Source organism: Coptis chinensis, chromosome 5 (assembly GCF_015680905.1).
Source record: "Coptis chinensis isolate HL-2020 chromosome 5, ASM1568090v1, whole genome shotgun sequence".
In the NCBI taxonomy this organism is placed as follows: domain Eukaryota; kingdom Viridiplantae; phylum Streptophyta; class Magnoliopsida; order Ranunculales; family Ranunculaceae; genus Coptis; species Coptis chinensis.
Window position 1 is genome coordinate 83,349,601 of NC_141460.1, and position 24,753 is coordinate 83,374,353.

The window sequence follows — 24,753 nt, forward strand, 5'->3', positions numbered from 1 at the left end:
GCCAATATCACCTTCCCTAAAGTCCGATGTAAAGGACGGTTGTGAACGGCGTTGGGAACTAAGCAACTCGATCAATCAATCAGTCATGCATGCTTCAAACTATTGGCATATTTGATTGGTTGTTGTATCCATCCAGAGCACAACCTTCTGCAAATTTACTTCAGTAGACAATATACCACTGGGTCAGAGGAGAGAGAGACGGACTTACATGGCACTATGGAAGAAAACCATAACTATTTGCACTACTCGAATCTCTCTGCATATTCTGCTCTTTTCCCACTCCACAGCGCGAAATGAAACACTAGTTGTCACTTGGCAGTTACGAACCAACTTTTGAAAACGTTGCTTCCCTCTCTATCTCTCTCTTACCCGTAACCGCTTTTTTCAAGTTTTGAGTTTTGACACCCCTTTGAAACGTTGCTTCCTTCCCAACACTCACATCTCTTCTTCACTCACACCCCTTTGAAACAGTGCGTCTTTTTGGACAGTCATGGCACCCTTTCGAAACAGTGCATGCATCTCAACAGACACCTTCGGAAAGTCGTCGCACTTCTTCAAAGGGAGCCATTTCACTATAAAAACATCCCCACCACTTCACCATTCTCACCACCCTTGCAGTGCTTGTCCTGAAAAACCTCATTCTCGCTTGCAACATACTTCTTCTTTTCCTAGTGCTGCTTCCAACCATGGCCTACAATGTTTCCAACGAGGAACTCCACTCTTTCCATTCGATTGATCGTGACCTTTTCACTCGGTTGGTTGTTCACTTGTGCCGTGATCCATTTCAAACAATGCGTATCATGGCACTATGGCTATGGTTGGAAGAGGCAGGTTATCCAAGTATCATTTTGTCACTGCAAACCCTGCCTGACCATGTTGTCAACTATGTTGCCGACGAAGCGCTGACCATTTTGGACTCTCTGGAAACCGCAAACTTGCCTCCGCCAACTTGTGCAACAGTTCCTATGACGTTCAACTTCATTAACCAAGAAGTTTCACTTCAGTTGTTGCATGAGTTTAGAGTTTATGTTTTAGATGGTATCGCCAAGGTTCTTTGTGAAGTTTGTTCCAGGGTGTTTGGAGACATCAGGCAAGGTGGCAGCGATGGTACTGGCCAAAATGTTGTGACAAATCAAGTTCCTGAACTTCTTGTTGTGACTGAGGGTGCAAGGCCAGGGATGATAGTTCCAGTAGTTCCATTCATTCGCCATGGTTTGCATCCCGCATTCCACCCACTGTTTCATTTCCAGGGGTTCGGACCAGTGGCGTTTCACCAACAGCCCAATGTACCAGTGATCCCAGATGTACCTATGCTTTTCGGCGAAGGTTCACATGCTGGTTTAGTGAATAATGGGCAGTTTGAAGTGGGTGAGTCTTCCAACACCACCAATCAGGCAGTGAATCCCATTGTCCAATTTCCGGCTCCAAATGAGGAGTACGCTCCTGAAGATCGCACAATGTTCATGACCTTCTCTCGAGGGTACCCGATATCTGAGGAGGAACTGCGCACCTACCTTATGAGGTATTTCTATATTCTTTTTACCAAAACTTTCTTCACATTATCACAATCTCATTACATCATGTCATGGTTGTAAAAATTTTGTACTCAATTGTGAGGCAGGAGCTATGGTGACGTGGTCGAAGTCATTCACATGGAGGACAGCCGACCCAACACACAGGCACTGTACGCTCGTGTTGTGTTTCGCTCTTCAGCAACTGTTGCTGCAATGCTGAACGGACGCGAGAGGGTGAAGTTTGTCATCAAGGGCAAGCATGTGTGGACTAGGCGTTACATCCGTCGTTAAAGAAGCACTGCTTGGACTAGGAATAACAACCACTGCTTTGGACTGCATGTGGAGTTGATTCATTATTGTTATTTGTTATTTCTGTTTTCTTTTGTTTCGCAAAATAATGTGTATCCTAGGAACTAGATTACTGGGAAAACTCTAATAGATTAGGAACAATGTTCCCCCGGGAAGATAGTACCGGAAAATAGTATCGGAACAGATTATTTATTATGCATGCAATAATATTTACTTATTTGTCAATCTTTCCCTTTTTCCTTCTTAATTTCTTTTTAATCACACAATCAGAAAAAGCTCTGCTCAACTTAAGTCACAATCTTCCCCCATGTTAATTAATTATGTAAATGCTTTTCGAAAACCCATGGGAAAAAACCTAATGGGGAAGTCTGTAGAATTGCATTTTGTTTTAATTATATTCCGCAACCCGGCCTGATTTCATGACCACTATCACTATCCCTCTCAATGTAAAATGTGCCCAACTTAAATTCCGTACCACCAAACTTTTGGGCATCAGCATAAATTAACAACTTCTTTAAAATGTATCTTCCACATATTTCATGGTGGAACTACAACATGTTACATAATAATAATCAACACTTAACAGAGCTGAGTTACAGAACAGAGTTGAGTTAAAGATATCTCTTACATAATTACGAGGTTACAACACACTTAAATGATACAAGACACCTGATGATACAACACACAACACGCCCTAACCAGCAAAAGGTCTAAAAGAACTCGCGATCAGGCATGATAAGAGGGGCTAAAAGAGACCATACATACAATGCTCCTGTGACCCATTGAGTGCATATCCGAACCCAAACTGTTGTCCAGCCAACATCTATAAGATCAGAACCGTCAGATTGTGAACTGCTCCAACCTGTAAGAAGCATGCCTGAATACATGCTCGCCAGAGCAAAAATCAGATGAAAAAACATATACGAATATGCAACTGGACGGGCTTCAGTTTCCTTCTTTTCTTTTTTCCCATCTTCTAGATCTTCTGATTGAAGAAGAGGTTTCCTTCCACCTGCAAGAACAAAATAAATACCAAAAGATAGTAACACTTATCAACACTTCCTTTGGATTGAATTTCAACAGCTATACTTAGTTGTTGAGAAATACCTGACTTGGGCGAGGATGGTGGGGAAAGAAAAGTAGTGGATGATCCAGCACGAATAGCAGAGTACATTACGGATAAAATGGTCGTGAGCATCCCAAGAATGAGGGTGCTTGTAGATACACCTTTGGACTTTTTATGGAGACCATTGCATATATAATCTCGAGGCTCACTTGAGAGAGCAGTGTACAACAAGTACGCAGAATACACTGAAATAACAGAAGCGGGCAAGAGGCTGCCGTTTACCTGTTTTGATGTCCAAAAATCCTGAACTTGGTTATTATAGAACTTATAGGTGGTCATCAAAGTGATATGAAAAAATAATAATAAATCCAAAAATGAATCAATGATAACATTGAGTACACCAATGACAGTGAGGTTTCGTTATATTAGTCACTGGTTATTGGGAACTATTCTCCCAAATGACTCCAGTTAACATGCACTCTAATCGTTTGGGGACAAACATCCAATATAAAAGATAAATGAAAAATAAATAAAAATATCATACCTGAGGATGCAATGCAAGCATTGCATATCCAAATGCAAGAATCATGGTCATGACGATGAAGAAAACGTTGAGACCACAGTCTTGGCCTGCAGGGTTGAACCAAATGAAGAGAAGTCCTGAGAATGTAAATGCAGCAATGTAGCATCCGACTGATACTGCAAGTAATGCAGCATACCTGTAATAAAAGAAAGATTAAGGATAAAATGACTCTATCTGAACTAAATCAAAGACAACTCTAAGAAGGTATTATATGCAACACATTTCACCAACCACTTCTGTTCGTCTTTTTCGACCCATGAATCATTCCATGTATAGGTGAAATCTAGTAACATGATCACTTGAACCAATAGGAAGAGGCCTGATCCAAAAATTGATATCTTTTCTGCAGACATGTATAATGACAAATATTAGAATTAAGAATAGAAATTTTAGAATCAATTAAATGAGATTCTTGGCACACGTGCTGTATGCATAACACATACACTAAACTGTGTGTCAATTGATGGATCCCACAAGATTTTTTAGATTTGTCTCAACAGTAGAGATAAGACTGACCATAAATCGTGATGACAACATTTGGAAGGAAAAACATAAGGATGATCAGCAAAGCCCACACCACAGTCTTCAAAATCCATCCCCCATGGTGCCATGAATCCCTTCTGTCATTTTGGTCCTTGACACCAATCATAATGAGAGATAACACTCCAAAAAACAAGAAATTTGCCAAGCTCACTCGAAAAACTGCATTTTCCTGATACCATTCTTTTGAAGGATGATGAGTCGAGGGATTTATCCCTGTGAACATACAAAAGATCAATTTCCAACTGCGGACCAAGCATAATCTAATTCAGAATTCAGAAACATCTGCACAAGAAGTGACATACTCTAAAGGGCCTATAATAATATTAGAATTTTAAAAGATATATATATAATAAAATCTGAAAACCAAAACAACTAAAGAAAATGAATATGATATTATCCAACTTCTATTTTCATACTTCACTTTATTCCATTTGACTTTTGAGCACAAACAAACTTTAGTAGGATTGTAGGAATGAAGAGTTACAAAGGTATTGAATGCTGCATTTGCCTTTTTTACAAGGTATTCAATCAATGCTATTAACAAGTAAGACCAACTTAGCCTTTCTTCCAACATACAATTGTTTTCCCAATAAAAGAGTTTCAATCAACTGGACTTTGGGCTTCAAACAGAGCACAACTGTGGGACTTCATCACATATGCTAACAATCCCGTCGTCTGTTCAATGACAGGTTCACCATCTGTAGAGAAAAATTCAGGGAACGGGAGAGCAGTGTCAACTAAGCGAAACCAAGCCAGGCCTTGTGAAGGTGGGGGAAGAATAACAGTTTCTGAAGAATCACTACCATTGAAGCCAACAAACAAGTCACTACCACCAGAGGATTTGGATTCAGTGTCATCATTGTCGTCACTACCACCAGAGGATTTGGATTCAGTGTCATCATTGTCAGCCTTCAAAATCATGGTCAGGAATTTGCTTGATGGGTCTTCCCACCTTGGTTGAGCTTGGTCGCTTCCCTGCCAATCTACATTTTCAACTTTCATGAAGTTCCTTTTCTGCAGAAAATCACCTCTTCTCGTTCTAAGGGAAGTCAGGAATGCAATAAACAGCGTAATTTGAACACCAAAAGTGGTTCTTAGAGCGTCCCAGTCGAATGGTTTTCTATGACCATATAATGGAGATCCACTAGAAGATTGCCCACACTCATCCCCCATATTGAGAACTGGTACACCCATTGAAATGTACAAGATAAAGAGAAAATTGCGAATTTGCTTAAGCCTTTTTTCAAGGACGATAGATTTACTGGTCGGACCCTCTTCACCACAATTCCAACTTAACTCAGATAAGAGCTCACTGCTACTAAAGCTGACCAAGTCCACAAGGGGAAGTCCAAAGTTCCTTGCGACATAGTTAAAAGAAAAGGTAGGGCCCCGTCCATCCGAGAAAATGTCAGCGCTTCCACAAATCCGTGTTGCTAGGTTACTAAGGAGACCTTCACCTTTCAGAAAGTTCCTCACGTCATAGCAAAATTTTGAATTTATCTCAGCCCATCGCTTCCAGTGAGGAAATCGAACTTCTTTGGAAGCCAAGCCATATGGGTCCCAGCTGTCAGCAATGAGTTTGGTCTTAGAGAGTAGAGGGTCAAATGTGATGGCTTCAATCAAAGGAGGGCGTGACAAGTACTCACCATTCAGTCCTCTCAAAAGGGACGAAGCATTCAAAAAACAAAATCCATCAACGTGAAACTCTGTCACCCAGTATCGAAGACTATCCAATACCATCCACTGGACAATGGGATGGTTGCAGTTCAAGGCACTTCTGTCTACTGTTTCCATATCTTCATTAAAACCGTAATAGGACTTCTTATCGATTCCCTGTAACCCTGTTGTCTTAGATGCATAATCTCCACATTCAGCAGTATGGGTAAAAACAACTTCCAATAATACCTCAATGTTGTTCGCATGCATAACTTTAACCATCTCCTTCATAGAATTAATAGCAGACAGACCATCATGAGTGGGGCCATATAAGTGCATAGGAGAAAAGAAATGGTACGGGTAATAGGGTCCTTTTTGCTCATTGAAAGGAAAGATTGGTTCTAACAAGATGGCATTCACACCAAGGCCCTTAAAATGCTGTGATTTCTCAATCAAACCAGAAAACGTCCCTGCAACACCAGTTTGTAGTTTGCTTGATTTGTCCTTGGTGAAATGCTCCACATTTAATCGATAAACCACCAACTTCTCCATAGGTAAGCAAGGACGTATTTCACCACTCCAATCAAAGGTAGGATCCTTAACCAAATTCCCTAGATATCTTTCAAGTGAATCTGATACAGGGTGATCACTGAAGCATCTTTGCAGAACTTTAGCATATGGGTCCAACAGGACATGGCTTTCGTCAAATGTTTTCCCTTTCTTGCTAGGAATAATTCCATGGCACCGATAGCCATATTTCACATAAGGAGCGGCAGTTTCCATTGAGACGTGCCAAATATCTCCTGTGCGGTTGATGTATGGATCCAACTCAATCTCCATAGAAGGTTTACCTTCCATCTCATCATACAAGCACAGGATAACGGTCTCAGCATTCCTTGAAAATAGAGCGAAATTCACTGAGCCATCATTAGAGAACGAGATGCCTAGAGGAGCAGGATGCCCTGAACCAACACCCACGGGTACACAAAATTTTTCCTTTCTATGACTTCTCATCTCTATCTTGCCTGATGCAGCATCAGTTGGACACAGCAGTACAAATGAGAGATAAAATGGAGCTTGATCTGATTCAAATTCCATCTGTAATGTATGTTTTCCAAAAGAATTTTGCGCAAATGGGGTCAGATTGATGCTGGATATACTACCTGAAGCTGAACCTTGAGGTTTCAGGGGTATCAAAGATGATGAATCAGATCTATACATACCCCAACTTAGTACCAACTTATTCTCGTTGATCCATTCTGGCAAGGAAGAAACTTCAATATATACCACATATGTCATATTTTTTCTTCCGATAAATACCTTCACCTGATTATCTCTATCTGTTCTAAATGAATAGGTTGATGCAGCCTCTAGCTCTTCAATACCAGCACTATACAAATCTGTCCCAACTTGATAAGAAAAAACCTGTGATGAATGTAGGACCATAGATTTCAGTTCTTTTTTACTAATTCTGGCTATACCTCGCGTTTCTCTACAAAATTGATTGCTTCCTAGGGTACCCATTATTTTTACGTCATACATTCCACTATTCTGGTAGTCTGACCAGAAGGCATCTCTCAACTTCGCCGATTTGACTGCCTCATATTTCAGAAATTGGGGTCTTACCGTAAAAGACGGTGCAAGAGTTGTCATTGACCTTTAAAGAATGAAAAAAGTCCCAAGGAGGCAAATAAGCTGGATCTTGCAAGGAAAAGATTCTCCTATTCCGGTTGCACCATTTCTGTAGGAGATCAAAAGATTAACGTATTAGCTCTCCATTGATGCTAAAGAAAGAGAAGGGATCTAATTCTTTTCCTTCAAAAAAAAGGTCCACTCACGTCTAAACTTGTGATCATGCTGAACGAGCACCATTATAAATTCAAACAGTAGTGAGATGTGGGACCAATGTTTCAATTGGTAAGTATATGGTCACTTCAAACTGTAAGCAAAGACAATAACTGAGACAGAAATTCCTCCTTTTGACTTGAGATCCTGTAAGGTTTCTCTTCTGATGAGGAACGAAACGGAAACAAAGCCATTACACTTGCTCTGTAGAGAGACCATGAGATGAAGTAATTTCCAGCTTAAAATGATACAAGTTTCTTAATCGATTAAACCAATTGTGACACTGGAGATGTAAGGCCTGGGGCAGACAGAGGTTTGTGCAACAAATATACAAAGAAGCAGATCCGTAGAAATTCAGCTTGTTTTGTATCCCTCTTACTTTTAGCAAATCATAGGTATTCTAATTCACTCGGAAGTCGCAATTGAGCAATTAATGTTAAACTATATTTTCTGATAAAGTATGTGTTCAGTGTTCACTTATATGTTTGTCTGAAAGGGATGATATTTTAACTCTACATAATATTTCTTCTATATATTAGTATACCAGAGATTCCTATTGTCTCAAAAATTCCGCAGGTGACCTGATATACTATGTAGAATTCTTGCCCACTAATCCCCAAGTCTGAATATTATTTACTGTAATACCACCAATCTCAATCCCTCTCACAATCAAACGTGACCTGACAAATGCAACCAATGGTATGGACATAAATAGACTTAATCACTAAAGGGCGAAAAACCAAAGCTCAGTTAGCATCATAACAGGTACAACTTGCCACCAAAAGCATACACACAAACACAAAAGTGACGATTGACCAAGTCTCCAGCAGGCTCAGCCTTCACCTCCTCATAACAAGGAAAGAGACTTCTTCTCTTGATTTAGTCAACAACAGTCCATAAACTCAACTCCTAAAATCTCTTAATCAACAAATCAACTCAAACGGAATTTTCTTTATAGAAAGGCCATAAACATTAAAATCCAAACACACCCATCTTACAAAATTGATGAAAACTTGAGTCACAATTACAGATTAACTAATCAAAACAATGAGCTAACATAACAGAAATATGAATCACACTAAGACCTCATATTAAAAGCCCATCATCAAAACAACATAAAAATCAAAAAACAAACATTCCCATCATTCAAAAGCCAATTGCATTCCATGTACAAGTAACTAGACCATAAAAGGATGAAAATTTAAGCTACCCAACTTAACAGAAGCAATGAAAATGACAAAAAAAGGGACTCACATGAGATTTTCTTCAATAAAGGTTCAGCAACTTCTCTAAGAATCCATGAAATGATAAGAGAAAGACCAAATAGACCACAGTAAGCAAGTCTAGCTGAACGTTTAGATATTCCAGAAGCTACTGAAGTGCACAGTCCACAAGTAGCAGATGCACAACATGAAGCCAAGCACGACATAATAATCTCTCTCTCTCTCTTCGCTTTCTTCTTCTTCTTCACTTTTCTCTCTCTTACTTTCAACCGCACACGCAAGTACGCAACTAATAATATAGAAACAGGATTGAGTCTAGATTTTGTTTTTAGATTTTAGTACAGGTCTTCGAATATACCATGTGCGAACGTGTACATGCAACACATGTACTTCTGCCACGTTGTATTCAATCATTTTGGGATCGAATATACCACCATCCTAACCCGCATATAAACAAAAACAAATAACCTGCTAACGTTTCAACTTCGTCTAGCCGGTAGCAATGTTTTTAAAGAATCACAAACAAGTCAATCTTCTATATACCTCACTTCTTGCTCGGCACAGTCGACTGGAAAAGTGGTGTACAGTAGCAAAATGTCAAACGAAAAAAAAACGAAGTTACATGTACATTACATATGCCATATTTTCATTACCAAATAAAAAGTTGTTGATTAAACAATCATTTTGGGATCCAAAAATAGTATTTGGGTGGCTAGAATCACCCAAGTAAATTTTTTTTCCATTTTTTCAAGGTAATTAAATGGACTAGAATAAAACCAATTCTCAAAGTTTTGTGAACAAATTGATTACAACACATGTAAAATTATCAATTCATCAACAATGAGCCGGCGGGTGGTTTCAACGTGGAAAAACCGATTTGGTTTACCGTATAATTTGTTTTTGGTTTAAACTTTTAGTCAAACTGCTAATAAATAAACACATAAATGTTGCTCAACTTAAATTATCTTTAAAAAACAATGATGATTTGAGTACATAATCCTAGTGTTAGCACAAGAATGGATATATACTTCACACAGTTTTGCATGGGTACCAAGTGGGAGTAAAAATAGAATTGGTGCTATCTTAAACGCCTAAATCTGAACCTCTATCAGAACCCATTTTGCTTTGGCTAGGAGTACTCCTACGAGAAGTTCTCTTGGTTGGGACTAGAAGGTTATTCTCTTCTTCATCTATAGCTGGTGGTGTTTCAAATTCTTCGTCTTTGAACACAGGGTGTATGTAGGCATCTCGAAGATAACTTCTCAAATTAAAATGTGGTTCAGTAGCCCGCTCCAGTGTATCCTTTACCATTGCATCCTGCGATAAATAGTAAAGAATGATCATCTCTGAATAAGCACATTAGCCGCACACGTATACACACATTCAAACGGCTCATGAAATCATCAATAACCTTGCAGCACCACTAGATCAAAAATCTAAAAAGCAAACAGGGCAACTCACTAACCTGTAAAGGAAATCTAACAAATGCTGCTTCAAAACGACCTTTGCAGAATTTATGGAACCAGACTGTCAATACAGGAAGTGCAACGAGCAATGGTGTTGATTGCTTAGCACCTTTTGTACTCATCAGACCCATCAGTAGAAGTTGTGCGATTACTAAGCCAGTAATTATACGCCGGTGCACATCTGGCCAGAAAGCTGCCCCACTTTCATATTTTTGGTTGTAAACATTGATTATCTTGCAACGAGAAACAAGAGTAATTAGTAAAAGCAAAAGTAGAAATGCTTCAGCCAGGGTGTCCACTTTGTTAATATGAAACATTACCAAGGTTGCTCCGAGAAAAAAAAAATAGCAACAGTAAAGGAAGAAAAGCTTATGCAAAGGTTGTTAACAAATGTATGTCCACGTTGATGGTAATCAAAGAAGAATAAAATAAACATCTAAGTTGTTTTGCTAGACACACACTAGTCACAGTAAACATTTCTGGGCGCGCTAATTGGCAACACCAAGAATAGATAATTTGAGTTATTATTAACATGCATGGGAAGAAGCATCTATACGGTTGATAAAAGACAAGGGTATGAGTAAACCAGCATCTAAATATTTAGCACAGGTTTTTATTGTTGCTTCTATATTCAAAGGAATGACTACTAATTGAGATATATAAGAAATGCTATGACACGGTTCTGGTGTGTTTTAAAACTAATAATATGTGCAGATAGCATTCATCCGTCATACTTAAGTTATATATGAGTTCGAATATTCCCAGAGATGTGCAAGTCTCAAGTTTGATAATAAAGGACAAAAAACTATGCGTAACTGGAAAAAAGGAGTCAATAATTATCATAAATTCACTGATCCTCACATGGCAGATTATCCTAAGAAAAAAACTATCACATTTAAATGATTCTCAAAATCCTTTCAGAGCCCAAAGAAAAAAAGGCAAAATAACATATATATATATGAAATAAGGAAGCAACCATGAATAAGGAAAACAAAGGAACGAAGATAAAGTAGAAGAAATAAACATAGAGTTCATGGGTTAACAAACCTGATGTCTAAAAACCAAGTAAGAGAAACCAAAGAAGACGATAATGAAAGGAAGAAGGATGGGCGTGACCACAGAATAGACAAGTCCAAGCAAGAAATACAATTGTATTCGGGGTTCAGCAGAAGCAAAGTCCAAGGACCCTGGATCCATAGCCTGTTCCCTGTCTCGTTCTGTCTTCACTAAGAATGTATTCTTAAGGTGGAACATAACAAGTGGAACCAATCTAAGAATCTCTCCAGCAACTCCCGCCCAGCCATCGACCATTATATATGTAATAAAGAAAGTGGCTTTCATTGGAATAGATACACCAACTGTTGTTGGAATCCTACAAAACGACAATATATCTAACATAAGCACACAGAAAAAGAAGTCGATCACAGCCGTACCAGTGTTGCTAGTAACAACAGTAATTACGTCTACAAGAAAAGAGTTGTACGAGGGCACATGTTTTGTAAAAATGAAATCTGGGGATTGCTACAGAAGATATCCTTCATCTATTTCTGTAGCTGGCATTAAAAATATGTGACCACCAATAAAGCATTATGTTCATCAAGCATACTAAATAGACAAAAGACAACACAAGGAATCACATGGCAAATATTTACAAGCAATTGACAAAGGAAAAGATGGTGAAAGGTTGGAGTAAATCACTTTCCTTCAACAGAGACGTAAATAATTATGGCAAGCAATGAAAAAAGAATAAATGATAGAAAGAAAGATAAAATTGTCTTCCAATCAACTAGTTAAAATCTCAACAAAAAGAGGTTATACATTTTTCTTGAAGAGTTCATGCAAGAGACCTATTCTAGGTTGATATAACCCATATTTGCATAGGTTATAAAGTGAACTACCTTATTTACAGAAGTTATGAAGTAAGCTGACTTACTCATTTGCAGACTGCTTAATAAAATTATGGAGTTGCTGAAATGCAGTTCCAGTCACAATGCTCCCGAGAAACACATTGACAAGTATAAATAGGTAATATTTTGCTGCTGATCTCCGATCTAAAACTGATAGCGACGTGTAACCTTCTATTTTGGACATAGTCATGAGGATTGTGGGAAGAACAATGAGAAATATCTTTAGTGCAATCCCAGGAAGAAAACCTTGAATCACTGATTTGACAACCTCTCTGTTTAAGACGGTAGACATAAGTACTTCATGTAATAACGAATCAATCAATACTAACACCACAGGTAACAAGAAGCAGCAACGATGAGATGTTGATATTGTAGACAGTTAAATCGTATCCTTTGTCAAAATTTATCATCCCGCAATCTGCACTAATACAAGCTATTGTAGCTGGTTAAACTCTACAGAACCTTGATTTCATAACAACTGAGAAGAGTGTAAATTCCAATGAAATTATCATCTCTAGCTAATTACACGTCACTTGTGGATATGAAGATATTTATCATTAGCCAGGTCCTTGTCTCTGATGTCTTCTATGGGCGCAACATCGTAGGTTCCACCAAAGTAACAATGATAACAAGTGACACAAAGACTAATAAAGATGCACAATCAGAAATCATAACCAAACTACCATTTCAAAAGATGTTTATGAGATTTAATTAGATTTTTTTCAAAGAACTGTTATCACATATTCCGAGTTAATGGGAGAAGAAAATTTAAATTAACAGCTAACAACTTGATAAGAATGATCTTAATCACCTTAAAATATTACAAGGACTAAAGGCTTAAATGTTTTTTCCTTCCCTATTTCTCCATGTTAAACAAGAACGATCATCAAAGGAGAGCAAGAAACTAAATAATTGCTCTATAGTCTTCCTATGACATTGGATGCACTAACACCCACATTACTTCTCAAGTTCTTAGAGTAGAAGTGTTGTGTTTTTTTATCAAACTAGATGTCACGTAATCTGTGTTGAAACTCTACTTTATCAAATAAAATTTGGTACATCAGGAAATATGGTGCCAAGAAAACTCCTTACTAAAACTATACATCACTTGAAATTGACGAGAAGCACAAGATTGTAAGTAAAATATTTACTCAGAAGGAGATGAAAGTGAAGAAGACTTACTTCTCAATTAAAGGCTTTAAAAAAGGAAAAACCTTCTCAATTCCATCGAGGTTTGCTATGGACTGAACAAATGCAATGGGGATCATGAAGAAAAAGGTAAGGAAAAAAACTGCAACAGCCATAATCAATCTTCGGATGGTGATTTCAACAAACGGAATTGCAAGATTACTCCAATACACATCACGTGGCTCGGGTGCCCACTCCGTCAACCACAAAGTTGGATTACTCGATTGTTGAGTTTGAGCACAAACAGCTGCGGCCCATCGGGTTCTGAATGAGACAAATGCAGCCGGCATAATAGCCTTAGGATCACTTGTAACTCTTTCCCTCTCTATAGCTTCCTGGACAAAAGTGTTTTGTTAATATACCAAGATATATAAAAAGGCAACCTCTAGTCAATTGATCCATTGATAAGACAAATTATTTGCAGTATCCTACTTTGAATATCTACAAAATATGCACCCTTGTAGTAAGGCACATGAGGGAACAACTTCTAATTAATTTTGGTTTCTAGTACGCTGAGCATCTAATTTTAACAGTCGCTCTGACTTACAGGCATGAAGCTGAAGAACTTGCAAATTTACAGTTTTTACAAGGAATAAAGGCACAAAGAAAACTCACCTTATTAGATAACTTCTCAATCTCGGCAGTGTAGTAGTCGATTGCATCTACAGTTTTTCCCCACAGGGCCCAAAAACCTGTCTATATATAAGTTGTTGTATGAGTTAATGAACTGGTGCCTTACAAAGTAGCTGGATATTAACAGAGCTAGACGATTCGAAAAACAAAAATAGCACCCGAAAAGAAATATTGCAAAATTTGAGGAAGGGAATTAGTAACAATTTATCATGTAAACAGAAATACCTTGGTGGTTGGCCTTTTAGCTGAATTTCTCTCATACTTATATTGGTAGTAGTTCAGCCAATTCTGCAGACCCTTTTTTTTCATCACCAACTTTGCCAGACTATTTGCGTTGTATACAACCTAAACAATAATAGTAGGGACGAAAATTAATCTAGATGTACATATTATGAAGTATGTGAACTCCACTGGAAAATTTAAATAGATGCATGGGTCTGGTTTAGGATATGGTGAAGTAAAAATGTAAAATAACTTCCCATGCATTAGTCAACTCTTTATACATTAGTGTCATGCTAGCGCTCACCAACACAATTTAGAGAGTCGTCTTCTATCAATACTAACCTGATGGGTGAGATAATGATCAGGATGATTTACACAAAAGAAATGCTCAACATGCTCACTGACAGACTCATCAGGATCCGGAGGAACATTTCTCACAAGAACCTGCAAAAATTAATGTGATGCAAACATTTAAAGGTAAATATGTAAGAGTTCATCAGTCCAGCTATAGGTAAAGGTTTTAGTGTCATTTATTGTTTCTTATTCCAGTCTTTCTCCAAATAACTAATACAAGTAGTACTAGTACTGTTACCAAAGTACTATTACGAACACATTTCAATAATATAAGAGTCGACAGATAGTATCAATATCAGGGTAAGCAAAAAAAAGGAAAAAATAAAAAAAACTAGGAAACTAACATCCAAAATGACCAGCAATGTCTTAGTAACCAAGAAAAAATAAGCCGCTATGAATCATTTAGCAATAATGTACTCAGAATGTGTAATATTAGGCATTGATAATCTTCTGAAACTTGCAGTTGTTCACCAGATCAATAGCTTGATCTAGTCCTCACTATGGGCTTGAAAAAATTCAGTATCACCATAAATTGAGCAATAAGGCGACAAGGATAGCCAGCATCTCAATTCTAAGGGATCAATAGAAGATAATACTAGAAAGTCTCCAATAATAAAAAACACGTAAATCAAGAAAATCACTTGTTAAAACTAAGATACAGGAGATCACTTGTTATGGTGATGGACATACGTTGGTTGGACAACACGGTTATACAATATACATCAAAGCTATTCCAATAAGAAACAGAAATATTGCACACCGTATATTGATCTGGACGGCGCTGCTCAGATGCAAGAAAATGCAGTCTCATATAAGCTATTCTCTTATATTCGTGGTAGAGCACATAAAATGTCCAGAATGAGAATACATAAGCCATTACTAAGTGAGCCCAAAACCTGTAAGGAACAAATCTTTTGTCAGTATACCAAAGCAGAAAAAGAATGCACGTCTAAGTATTTAATCTTGAAAATGAGGACAAACTTTTTGCTTTTGACCTAGAATCTTCGACAGTAATCAACGCACTAACATATATACTAAAATTTGTCACTAAGTAAACAGAACTATAGGACCTCCAAGATGATCAACACTATGGGGCTAACATGCTAGATTTTCTCAAACAACTGTAACACGTCGAACCCCGATATATTCTGATGTACACCTTTCTTAAAAAGCAAACCATACATTTGGTATATCTTCCGAGGACTGAGAATGATCTAAAGGAGAAGATAGGCTAGTACATAACAGTTCTTTCCAACATAGCCTTTGGGAACACTATTCTTCAGTCTTTAGAAGAGCTTAACCCCACCAAGCTTAAACATATTGTAACTTCTCAGATAATAACATTATTGGTGCATGATTTCTCAGAGTCCTACTCGTGTTTAGTCACTCGGATTGGTTCTTGCAAGCTTCAATTCATGAATCCTGATTCTCAAAACTTTACCAACTTGCATCCTGTAGTAGAAACTCCCACGTCCACAATCTGATATTTTGTAGAGTTAAGCTTCCCCAACAAAGATCTTGGATGCAGCACTGGAAACAGGCGTGTCCTTACCTGGACAGATGATTATTGTGTATGTGAAAGGAGTTACGTGGTCACGTGTCCTATCAAGCATGGTAACTTTGCTTCTTCGCAAGACATACTTATGTTTAATCTTTACAGAAATGAATGTACACACAAGAGACGTTTTAAATTGCTTTAACACTCCATTCCAAAGAATAACACGTAAATGCTCCTTCAGTGGGAAACGAGAAACAGAGCATAATCCACAATTTGCAATAGATACTTTCACACATAAAAAAAACCTGGAATACAATTATCGTATAATAACTGTACCTAGCTCGTTTATGTAAGTCAAAAAAAAAAAACCATCGATGATAGTTCTAACCTTTCTGATCCCGACCCAACATTGGATATTGAGAGCTTGTCAATGTCACTAAATGTTAAATCATCAAGTCTCTCTAATGTGTTGCCTGTCCAGTTAACTGGTACCAGAACAGCAAAAGCAAGTATCGTAATAGGGATAAATAATTTCAAACTGCATACAAAATCTTTAAGTTAGTTGTGATCCATGCGAAACAACAACAGCAACAAAAAGAAATAGAAATAAAATATCAAAACCCAATTAGACCTATAGTTGCATCTTTGTCAGTCTAAAGGGATCACAACTTCTTTATTAAATACTAAGGTATATAAAGAAATTCAACTACCATTTTAGGAAAAAAAACACACGAAAAAGGGATAAATAGTTACATAATTATGCATTCCTCAAAAACTTGTGTCCAGGATAATAGAGGTGTAAATTTCATACTGTGTCGTGATTTATATATGTAATGTAGGGCACCATCATATAAGCTATAATGAAAGTACAACTACACAGAGATTAGCACTTAGTCAGTAAATAAACCACAGACAGTCACTTGAAACTCACCCAAGAAGGTATATCCGAATATATACAGCAGAATCCAATCCAGCATGATTAATAAGCTCAGGTTCCGGCATTCTCAAAGCTGCTGGCATCCAATTCAAAAACCTTAAATAGGACGTGTAGTCCAAATTAACAAATTTGCTCACAGACGCTCTGGCATGTGTTGGACTAGTTCTTGTCCCCTTCAAATACCATTTAGGGAAGTATACTCTATCATTGACCGGTTGAAGTCGTAAGATAGCAAATGCCACAAGGAACGTAATTGCAGACAAAAGATTAATAGTCGCCGCAGCACCAATATCAGAAAGTGTAGCCATTTATTTCTTCTAGTATTCTTTATCAATCTCCTGGATGTTTTTTAAGATGGATATTAAATAATCAGACATAATCCACAAAAAAACAGATTACTCAATTTTGTTGTTAGCTTTTTCTTACGAGTGGACTACCACTCTTCAACTATTACCCCTATGATCTACCAAATAACACTATTAAAAAAAAAATTACATTGATAAACTTTTTAATCTTTAATAAACTCTGACTCCCAACCATGACATGAACTTTAGATGAATTATATTCAATTTCATCAAGCCATCAACTTTAGATATCACAAACAATATATAGCAAAAAAAAGTTACCTAGGAATGTGCCTTGGAGACGTCGAAAATAAAAATGCTAGTATCAAGGTTGAAGAAACGAAACGATGAATAAATAATACATATAAATGTGTGAAAGGAAAGGAGGGAGGGCGGCAACAAGAGCGGAAACGTTTTCGATGATGCTTAATATTATATTAAGTTGTTCTTTCGCTCCTTCCTCTCCTTCCTCGTTCTTTTTTTGTTTGTATAACGTTTTCAATAACAACAATAACAGACAAATATTTGAATCTTCTTTTCTTTCCATTTTTACCCCCACTTTTATTCCAGACCTCATATCAGCTGTTCCCGTACCATTTTACAATCATTCATTACCCACCTGTAACAGCTGCAATAAATTACACTCCAAATTTGAGGGCAGATACAGCTCAATTGTTCATATATTTAGTCAAAAGTAAACATGCTGGACATGAAACAATCAGAATTACTTAATGATGATTGCCATTTCTGCTATATACCTTCACTAAAAGCCAAGAAAAACGTAACTCAACATTTCTCTCATACCATTTTTTATTGCAGAAATATAAATAAGGCTTTACCAGTAAAGCTGATAGGCCGGACTGAGGTCCAAATGTCAGCATCTTCGACATTTTTTTCTAGATAATATGGACATTTCTTTTTTATAACTCTAGTCTATCTAACAAAACAAAATGGTGTGGGGCGGAATCTAACAAAACAGAACGGTGTGGGGCGAAAAGTCTCATCCCAGGCTACAAATTTTTCTCACGTGGCGAATCCAAGTGATTTAGGGCTTTGTGCAATTTTGTTAATCAGTATTCATAGAATCTATCTAAAAATCACTCAAAAATCAACAATTACAGTTGGACTTACAAATATTAGGCTAGCCCATAAACTGTTGGGCCTCCAAATTTAACATGATTCTATATATAGAGCTGGCCCAATTTATATTATTGAACTTATAGATAATGACCAATTAAACTGGAAGAGAAAATAGCCCGAAAGCGCGTTGATTTCATCAGTGCCGTACGGGCATACCCTAATGTGTAATAAGATGAGCATGTGAAAACTTAATAGTTTGACACTTAAATGAAAAGTACCGTGTTGGGAAAAGTGGTCTCGTGTTCCATGGACCATGATTTTGAGAGGGATTGGCTTATGATTTATGAATATGAACTTATAGAAATATTAAGGAAAAAACTAAGAAAATCAAAACTTTAATGTGATGGAGTGATGGTCCAGTGATTACAACTCTGCCTATTGTAATGGTCAAACATGTGTTCCAATAATACGAACCAAGATGTCCATCTTTCAATGAATTCTCTCTGTTCCAAGTTCCAACTACCAGAGTTTGTCCATTTTCCCAACTTTCACACAGATTATATATTTTTTTAACATAAGTATCTCGTAAATCTAAAGCAACAAATTCAACAATAGATATTATCAATCCAAAAGAAAAGGAGGTATAAACAAACAGAAAAATTGTCGACCATATTATTTTATTTTTCTAATACACAAACAACAGAATGTACTAATTCTATATATATGTAGATACTCCACAGTCCACATGACCAAATCCAAGTAACTACAAAAGATAAGCTCACTCACCTCTCAAAAATATCGCAAACAAAAAAAAATCTCTTCTCATCTCTGTCACCAACTTCGCTGACCACTCACTCCACCAGTGCTGAGTGCTGACCCTTCACATATTTCTTCACCACTGGAACTTGATCGCCCATTTTGCAAAGATGCTCTCACCATATTATGGACCCCACTTTCCTCGTCGTAATCACTAGCATCATCATCATCATCGAGATACTCATCGGAAGATAGAGGAACCAATAAACATGAACCGTGCACATGTCCATTTACACAAACGAAGTACTCTAGTTTCTCATGATGGGACCCAAGTCTTTTTGCAGCACTCTTGGGTACAAGTTTAGCTGTTGTCATACTCCATACACGTGCACCACAATAGGGACAACGAATAAGCTCCTCAAACTCTGCCTTCCGTCCAATCAAAAGATCTCTAGTTTTCGATTTCATAAATCCCCTAAATACCCCTCTAAAAACTCCCAAATCCTCAAAACTACCTTCTACAGTATGTTCACATGGATCACTGATGTACAATAAATCACTTTGACATCTCTTCATCAAGAAACTCTGCCCCGAAGTTTTCGAAAAACGCGACGTCTTCGAGAAATGACCAAGTAGAGTTTGATCAATTTTGAAATGTCGGCTGGGCACGCACCCGCAGCAGAAGAATAAAAGCTTTGCGAGTGCGTGCCAACCGTCTCCAACTCGTAAATTTGGCTCCCCATTAACTAATGTTGGAACCATGCGCGGAGCTCGCGACGCGCATAGTTTTTTCCATAATACTCGTTTAGCTACCGCACTTAATTTCCTACTAACGCAAGAAATTAAGCATAGAAGATGAGGATCCCAATTGATTGATTTGCAGACTAACATGAGTATACGCTCATTTTGTAGACCTGATGAATCACTTGTTCTTATCATCGAGTCAGACTCTTCACTGGGTCGACTCCGTCTAACTCTTCTTCTATTCTCATTCATTGTTTTCTTCCAAAGAAAATGCCGACTACTCAAACAAGCCCGGCAAGGCAGTTGGTGATATGGTGTTTATATAAACCCAACACTCAATACTATAAACGGAAAGGCACGTGTCTTACTGTAACTGGTTGATGTAAACGTTACTTGATCTCATTCTAACAACCATATACGTGGCAATCTTAGAAGAGTTTAAAGGACACGTGTTGGGAGAAGATTGATTAGCCTGTATGGTTTTAGAGTTGATCCCAGTTAAGATCTTATGACACGTGTCCCTGTGAAAATATCTTTTCCTTATGATGAGAAAAATATCTCAAGTACTACGTGTCAGTTTTGTAAGGACATTGTTTCTTGATGAACCACAATGGGTTGTATTTTAATACCGTGGCCCTACACGGGGAAGAATCTTAACCACCATCGCTAATAATGGAATTGTTTAAGAATCTTAAGAATTGTTTAATCTTTGTCACGTGGTCATAGCTGTACCACCTGCAAGGGTTAATGTTCCTAAAGTAGAAAGGTTATTTTAGTCCTTCAAGTTAAATTATCTTAATTTCGTGACTAATTACTTCAATTTACTCAAGTAAGGTATTGTTAATTGGCATTTAGATGAAGGGTGAAGTTGTCTTTTTCTAAAGTGTGTTGGCTTTGTCGTACAGGGATGGGTGCGGCTTCCTTTTTTCCAAGTGGTGGATGCGCGTTTGTTAAAAGTAGAGAACCTGTTATTGCGTGCCACGTTAGTGACGCACTGAAAAGAACAACCAGAGTGATCAGATGCTCGATCATCAATACCGTAATTTGATTTTTCATTTTTCTCTAATTCTATTATCTTTGCAAGGCATCCAAATAATATAAAGTTTCATTTATTTAGTATGGCACAAATGTAGTCATTAGGGTAATTGCTTGAATCGGCCATAATAAATCGACATTGTTCTCCAACCGGTCATGTCTTTCAATTTTGACCAATTCAACGGGTTTTTGACTATTTGCCCTTCTGTACAATATTCTCTCTTTTCTGCCACACTCTCTCTCCTCTGCAACACACTATCTCTCATATTGTACTTCTGATGTTGATATGTACAGTCATATCTATCCGTTAGATTCTCTTAGCGATACGTACCAGTGATTAATGACTATTGGATTTCAACCCAGCAAAAATGAAAACGGACTTTAGCTATTGTGGGATCACGAACCAAAGAACTTATGGATCTACTATCGCAAATTTCGGCTTGTTTTTTGTTGTACGGACATGAGACAACGTTCACCTCGATTTTTGTGCCAAACTATAAAAGTGTTTTCAAACCTTCAAAGCTTCCAGTTTTTTTATTTCATCTTCTTGGTTATCTTGTCCTTCGTGATTTTGGTAAGGTTTTTCATAGAGGACAAAAACACAAATCTTGATAATGGATTTTTCTAAGGTTCATCTTCTTGATTATCCTCTCTCTCTACGGTTCTCATTGTTTATTGAAATGTTTTGAGCTTTGGTTTGTTGTCTTCAGTGTTGGTTTCTTTCTGAGTCGTCTTGGGTTTGTTTTTACGTAGTAGTGTATAGAGTTTTTTTTAAGGTTTCCATAGTTGTGTTTACTATTTCCATGTTGATTTTGTTCTTTTTGCATGGAGTGAAGAAATATGTAATAGGTGAGGTGAAATTGAGAGTGTTTGATGTGTATATTTTCTTAGAAGGATTCATGTGTCTAGTGGAAAGTTTGTTGATGTACTTGATGACAATTCCCTTTCTAGATCGATGAAAAAATGTATTGAATACTTGAATATGATTCAAGGCATGATTCAAAAGTAGAAGAAAACAACTGAGCAATCATTGTGGTGAGCTTGGATTGCCTTTGCAGTCGGGGTTCCGCCAGGTTTTAGAAATGAAGACTCTTTGGATGCCACCATAAGCGACACTTACATGTACCATCAACAACTTGGGTTTGTTTTTACGTAGTTGTGTATAAAGTTTTTTTTAAGGTTTTCATAGTTGTGTTTACTATTTCCATGTTGATTTTGTTCTTTTTGCATGGAGTGAAGAAGTATGTAACAGGTGAGGTGAAATTAAGAGTGTTTGATGTGTATATTTTTTTAGAAGGATTCATGTGTCTTGTGGAAGGTTTGTTAATGTACTTGATGAACAAGTCCCTTTCTAGATTGATGAAAAAATGGATTGACTACTTGAATATGATTCAAGGCATGATTCAAAAGCAGAAGAAAACAACTGAGCAATCATTATGGTGGGCTTGGATTGCCTTTGCAGTCGCGGTTCCGCTAGGTTTTAGCAATGAAGACTCTGTAGATGCCACCATAAGCGAAACTTACATGTACCGTCAGCAACTTGGGTTTGTTTTTACGTAGTAGTGTATAGAGTTTGTTTAAGGTTTTCATAGTTGTGTTTACTATTTCCATGTTGATTTCGTTCTTTTTTCATGGAGTGAAAAAGTATGTAACAGGTGAGGTAAAATTGAGAGTGTTTGATGTGTATATTTTCTTAGAAGAATTCATGTGTCATGTGGAAGGTTTGTCCAAGCGCATGAAATTGAGTTTTTGCCTTATCAGTCGCGGTTCTGCCATGTTTTAGCAATAAAGACTCTGTGGATGTAACCATAAGCGACACTTATATATACCGCCAGGTTTCGGCAACTTGGGTTTCTTTTGAAATTCCACTTCCATTTCACTTCATAGATCACCTTATGGAGTTTTGGAAATGTTTCACTGTATAGGTTTGGGCTTGAATCGATATAATGGTATTTTGTGGTTTGAGAAACGGCCGGTTCATTGTACTTGAGTGTCAGCACAGTAACTGTTAATGTTTATATGTTTTGTTTGTGATTATATCAGGTGTACCCTTATATCACTGTTGTTGTTTATAAGGAGATAATGAGACCCTAATAGAAAGAAATTTGTATGGAAACTCAATAAGAAGAAAAAAGAAAAAATGCATTTAGCATTCACAAAATCAAATTTGGGTGTTATTCGAAACGGAGGTAATTGGCAGCGTTTTATGTATGATATATCAGCAACTGAAGCCATAAACAAGAACACAATTGAGACTATCAGGTTGACTTTAATATACACCTATATCTTACGTACAAAATATTATTATCCAATAACAAGTTAAACAAAAGTTAACTTTGATAAGTTTATTTAACCCTTTATTCAATATCAAATAAAGCAAAAGTGTAGCATTTAATAACACATACTGAAGTTGAGAAGTAGCATCTCAGTGCCATATTTCACCATTGTTCGCACCCAACTCAGTTACAAGCTTGTCCGTAGTTCAATCTTTAAAAAAAATTCTTATACAAATAGCCAAAATGTTAGGAAGCTAGTCCCACCCTTTGTAAAATGACCAGACTCAAAAGTTGTTGATAGTTAGAACGTAGGAATATGTCTGTACTAAGATAAACTAGTGATATGAAGAATCTAGTTTGGGCGGGAAAAATCTTTGACACGTGTTAGGAACGATCCGATAGTATTAATTATTTGCCGAAACAATTGAAGAAATGATGGTTTTTTAACCTTTAACTGGCATGTGTCGGTAGTTATATGTTTGAGCTATAAGGACTGTTCAGTGTTCATTTTCAGACCAAAAAAACCGCCCAAATTAAATACCTTGAATCCCTAATTTTTCGACCATTTCTAATCTTTCAAAAATGAGAAAGCTTAATTTGACTGTTCATATGTCACTCGATAAAATGCATAAATTGTTCAAGACATTCACTACTGAAGAGAGGGAATATTTTGAGAAGTCTTGCTTCGGTAAGTTTTTAAGCATTAACGAGAGAATGCACACCACTTCTACGCTAGTGTATGCTGTTTTGGGACACCAAGTAGGTAAACTTTGCTACCGAATCGGTAAAAAGGATTTGGTGTTTAAGAAAAGTGATGTTGCTCTTATAATGGGTCTAAGTGTGAAGTCGGTTTCTAATTCATTCTACACGACAGACATCAAGATCCCATCCCAATTTCGTGCAAGGTTTTTTAAAGGAACCATGATTTTTGAAATAGAAATATTGGAAGCTAGAAACTTGGCAAAATCAAGTGTTGGTGAAGAAAGTCAGAATGATGTGTTTAGGCTGAATATGTTGTATATACTGTTGCAAGTTGTGCTTCCAAGATCTGCTAGGACAGTTAATGGGAGGTATATTGATCTGGCCGGGAATTTAAATGCATTTGGCAGCTTTCCTTAGGGCACACCTCTGTTTGAAATGTTGGAAGAGTTTTTGGAAGACATGTCTAACTTGGTGAGTGTTAGAAAGGATTCTTTCGCAGTTTATGGTTGTTTAATTTGTTTTGTTATTTGGGTATATCTTCACATCCCATCTCTTGGGGCTCGGAGACAAGTTGATGGTAGGTTCCCCATAATACTAGATTGGGTAGACTTGCCTTCCAGAAACATACATCTACATACTTATCAGAAAAAGCTTCAGCCTCTTAAGGGGAAGGCAGTGGTGTTGGAAAGTCTAGATCTTTCTGAAGGAGAACTGGATGAAGAAGTGCTAAAGGATGCTTTGGGGCAACAATCCATGCAAAGTGGTGCAGCAGTTTCAGGGACATACAATAATGAGGAACTTTTTCAAAGACAGACAAAAGTAATTAAAGGCCTTGTAAGTAACTTGTTTTCTTTTGACATTTGAAGTACTCA

The 24,753-nt window shown here is 37.3% G+C and overlaps 5 protein-coding genes across 9 annotated transcripts; 1 reads left to right on the top strand and 4 right to left on the bottom strand.

Annotated features, from left to right (window-relative positions):
* The first annotated feature begins 610 nt into the window (after positions 1–610).
* On the top strand, positions 611–2,696 carry LOC147499413 (uncharacterized). 2 transcript variants are annotated; one of them, XM_086561217.1, is made up of 2 exons: positions 611–1,522; positions 1,622–2,696. In XM_086561217.1, exons 1-2 carry the CDS (start codon positions 687–689, stop codon positions 1,803–1,805), a joined length of 1,020 nt encoding a protein of 339 aa, XP_086417343.1. In that variant the 5' UTR covers positions 611–686; the 3' UTR covers positions 1,806–2,696. The 2 variants fall into 2 exon arrangements, with proteins under 2 accessions (XP_086417343.1, XP_086417344.1); XM_086561218.1 differs by having other exon boundaries at positions 1,618–1,767.
* DBE1 (debranching enzyme 1) lies at positions 2,296–8,910 on the bottom strand. Of its 3 annotated transcripts, XR_015195861.1 has the most exons (7): positions 8,771–8,910; positions 4,592–7,412; positions 3,989–4,228; positions 3,704–3,815; positions 3,434–3,608; positions 2,931–3,171; positions 2,296–2,835 (listed from the first exon to the last, which is right to left on the bottom strand). XR_015195861.1 is itself a non-coding variant. In XM_086561214.1 (2 exons), exon 2 carries the CDS (start codon positions 7,322–7,324, stop codon positions 4,616–4,618), a length of 2,709 nt encoding a protein of 902 aa, XP_086417340.1. In that variant the 5' UTR covers positions 7,325–7,412; positions 8,771–8,910; the 3' UTR covers positions 4,389–4,615. The 3 variants fall into 3 exon arrangements, 2 of the variants coding, with proteins under 2 accessions (XP_086417340.1, XP_086417341.1); XM_086561214.1 differs by lacking the exons at positions 2,296–2,835; positions 2,931–3,171; positions 3,434–3,608; positions 3,704–3,815; positions 3,989–4,228 and having other exon boundaries at positions 4,389–7,412; XM_086561215.1 differs by lacking the exons at positions 2,296–2,835; positions 2,931–3,171; positions 3,434–3,608; ... (1 more) ...; positions 3,989–4,228; positions 8,771–8,910 and adding an exon at positions 7,510–8,748 and having other exon boundaries at positions 4,389–7,412.
* LOC147499415 (Serinc-domain containing serine and sphingolipid biosynthesis protein) lies at positions 2,296–8,945 on the bottom strand. The gene is made up of 6 exons (XM_086561216.1): positions 8,771–8,945; positions 3,989–4,228; positions 3,704–3,815; positions 3,434–3,608; positions 2,931–3,171; positions 2,296–2,835 (listed from the first exon to the last, which is right to left on the bottom strand). The coding sequence occupies exons 1-6, from the start codon at positions 8,943–8,945 to the stop codon at positions 2,534–2,536; spliced, it is 1,245 nt and encodes a 414-aa protein (XP_086417342.1). The 3' UTR covers positions 2,296–2,533.
* A 739-nt stretch (positions 8,946–9,684) lies between these two features.
* Positions 9,685–17,749, bottom strand: LOC147499416 (hyperosmolality-gated Ca2+ permeable channel 1.7-like). Of its 2 annotated transcripts, XM_086561219.1 has the most exons (12): positions 17,571–17,749; positions 16,939–17,282; positions 16,396–16,545; positions 15,270–15,405; positions 14,498–14,599; positions 14,159–14,278; positions 13,916–13,996; positions 13,295–13,635; positions 12,139–12,384; positions 11,253–11,577; positions 10,205–10,438; positions 9,685–10,056 (listed from the first exon to the last, which is right to left on the bottom strand). In XM_086561219.1, the coding sequence occupies exons 2-12, from the start codon at positions 17,250–17,252 to the stop codon at positions 9,823–9,825; spliced, it is 2,283 nt and encodes a 760-aa protein (XP_086417345.1). In that variant the 5' UTR covers positions 17,253–17,282; positions 17,571–17,749; the 3' UTR covers positions 9,685–9,822. The 2 variants fall into 2 exon arrangements, with proteins under 2 accessions (XP_086417345.1, XP_086417346.1); XM_086561220.1 differs by lacking the exon at positions 17,571–17,749 and having other exon boundaries at positions 16,939–17,395.
* A 1,263-nt stretch (positions 17,750–19,012) lies between these two features.
* Positions 19,013–20,177, bottom strand: EDL3 (EID1-like 3). Its single transcript, XM_086561221.1, has one exon. It carries the CDS (start codon positions 20,118–20,120, stop codon positions 19,200–19,202), a length of 921 nt encoding a protein of 306 aa, XP_086417347.1. The 5' UTR covers positions 20,121–20,177; the 3' UTR covers positions 19,013–19,199.
* Between the last annotated feature and the right edge of the window lie 4,576 nt (positions 20,178–24,753).

What these genes read in the sequence shown, in the direction of transcription:
- EDL3 (XM_086561221.1), bottom strand. Translation starts at nt 20,120, where the DNA reads ATGAATGAGAATAGAAGAAGAGTTAGACGGAGTCGACCCAGTGAAGAG.
- LOC147499413 (XM_086561217.1), top strand. Translation starts at nt 687, where the DNA reads ATGGCCTACAATGTTTCCAACGAGGAACTCCACTCTTTCCATTCGATT. An exon ending in CTGCGCACCTACCTTATGAG is followed by an intron (nt 1,523 to 1,621) that starts GTATTTCTATAT and finishes ATTGTGAGGCAG; the next exon opens with GAGCTATGGTGACGTGGTCG.
- LOC147499415 (XM_086561216.1), bottom strand. Translation starts at nt 8,945, where the DNA reads ATGTCGTGCTTGGCTTCATGTTGTGCATCTGCTACTTGTGGACTGTGC. An exon ending in TTTATTGAAGAAAATCTCAT is followed by an intron (nt 4,229 to 8,770) that starts GTGAGTCCCTTT and finishes GTATGTTCACAG; the next exon opens with GGATAAATCCCTCGACTCAT. An exon ending in ACCATCCTCGCCCAAGTCAG is followed by an intron (nt 2,836 to 2,930) that starts GTATTTCTCAAC and finishes TTGTTCTTGCAG; the next exon opens with GTGGAAGGAAACCTCTTCTT.
- DBE1 (XM_086561214.1), bottom strand. Translation starts at nt 7,324, where the DNA reads ATGACAACTCTTGCACCGTCTTTTACGGTAAGACCCCAATTTCTGAAA.
- LOC147499416 (XM_086561219.1), bottom strand. Translation starts at nt 17,252, where the DNA reads ATGGCTACACTTTCTGATATTGGTGCTGCGGCGACTATTAATCTTTTG. An exon ending in TTGAGAAGTTATCTAATAAG is followed by an intron (nt 13,636 to 13,915) that starts GTGAGTTTTCTT and finishes ACTTTTGTCCAG; the next exon opens with GAAGCTATAGAGAGGGAAAG. An exon ending in TTAAAGCCTTTAATTGAGAA is followed by an intron (nt 12,385 to 13,294) that starts GTAAGTCTTCTT and finishes CGTCTTAAACAG; the next exon opens with AGAGGTTGTCAAATCAGTGA.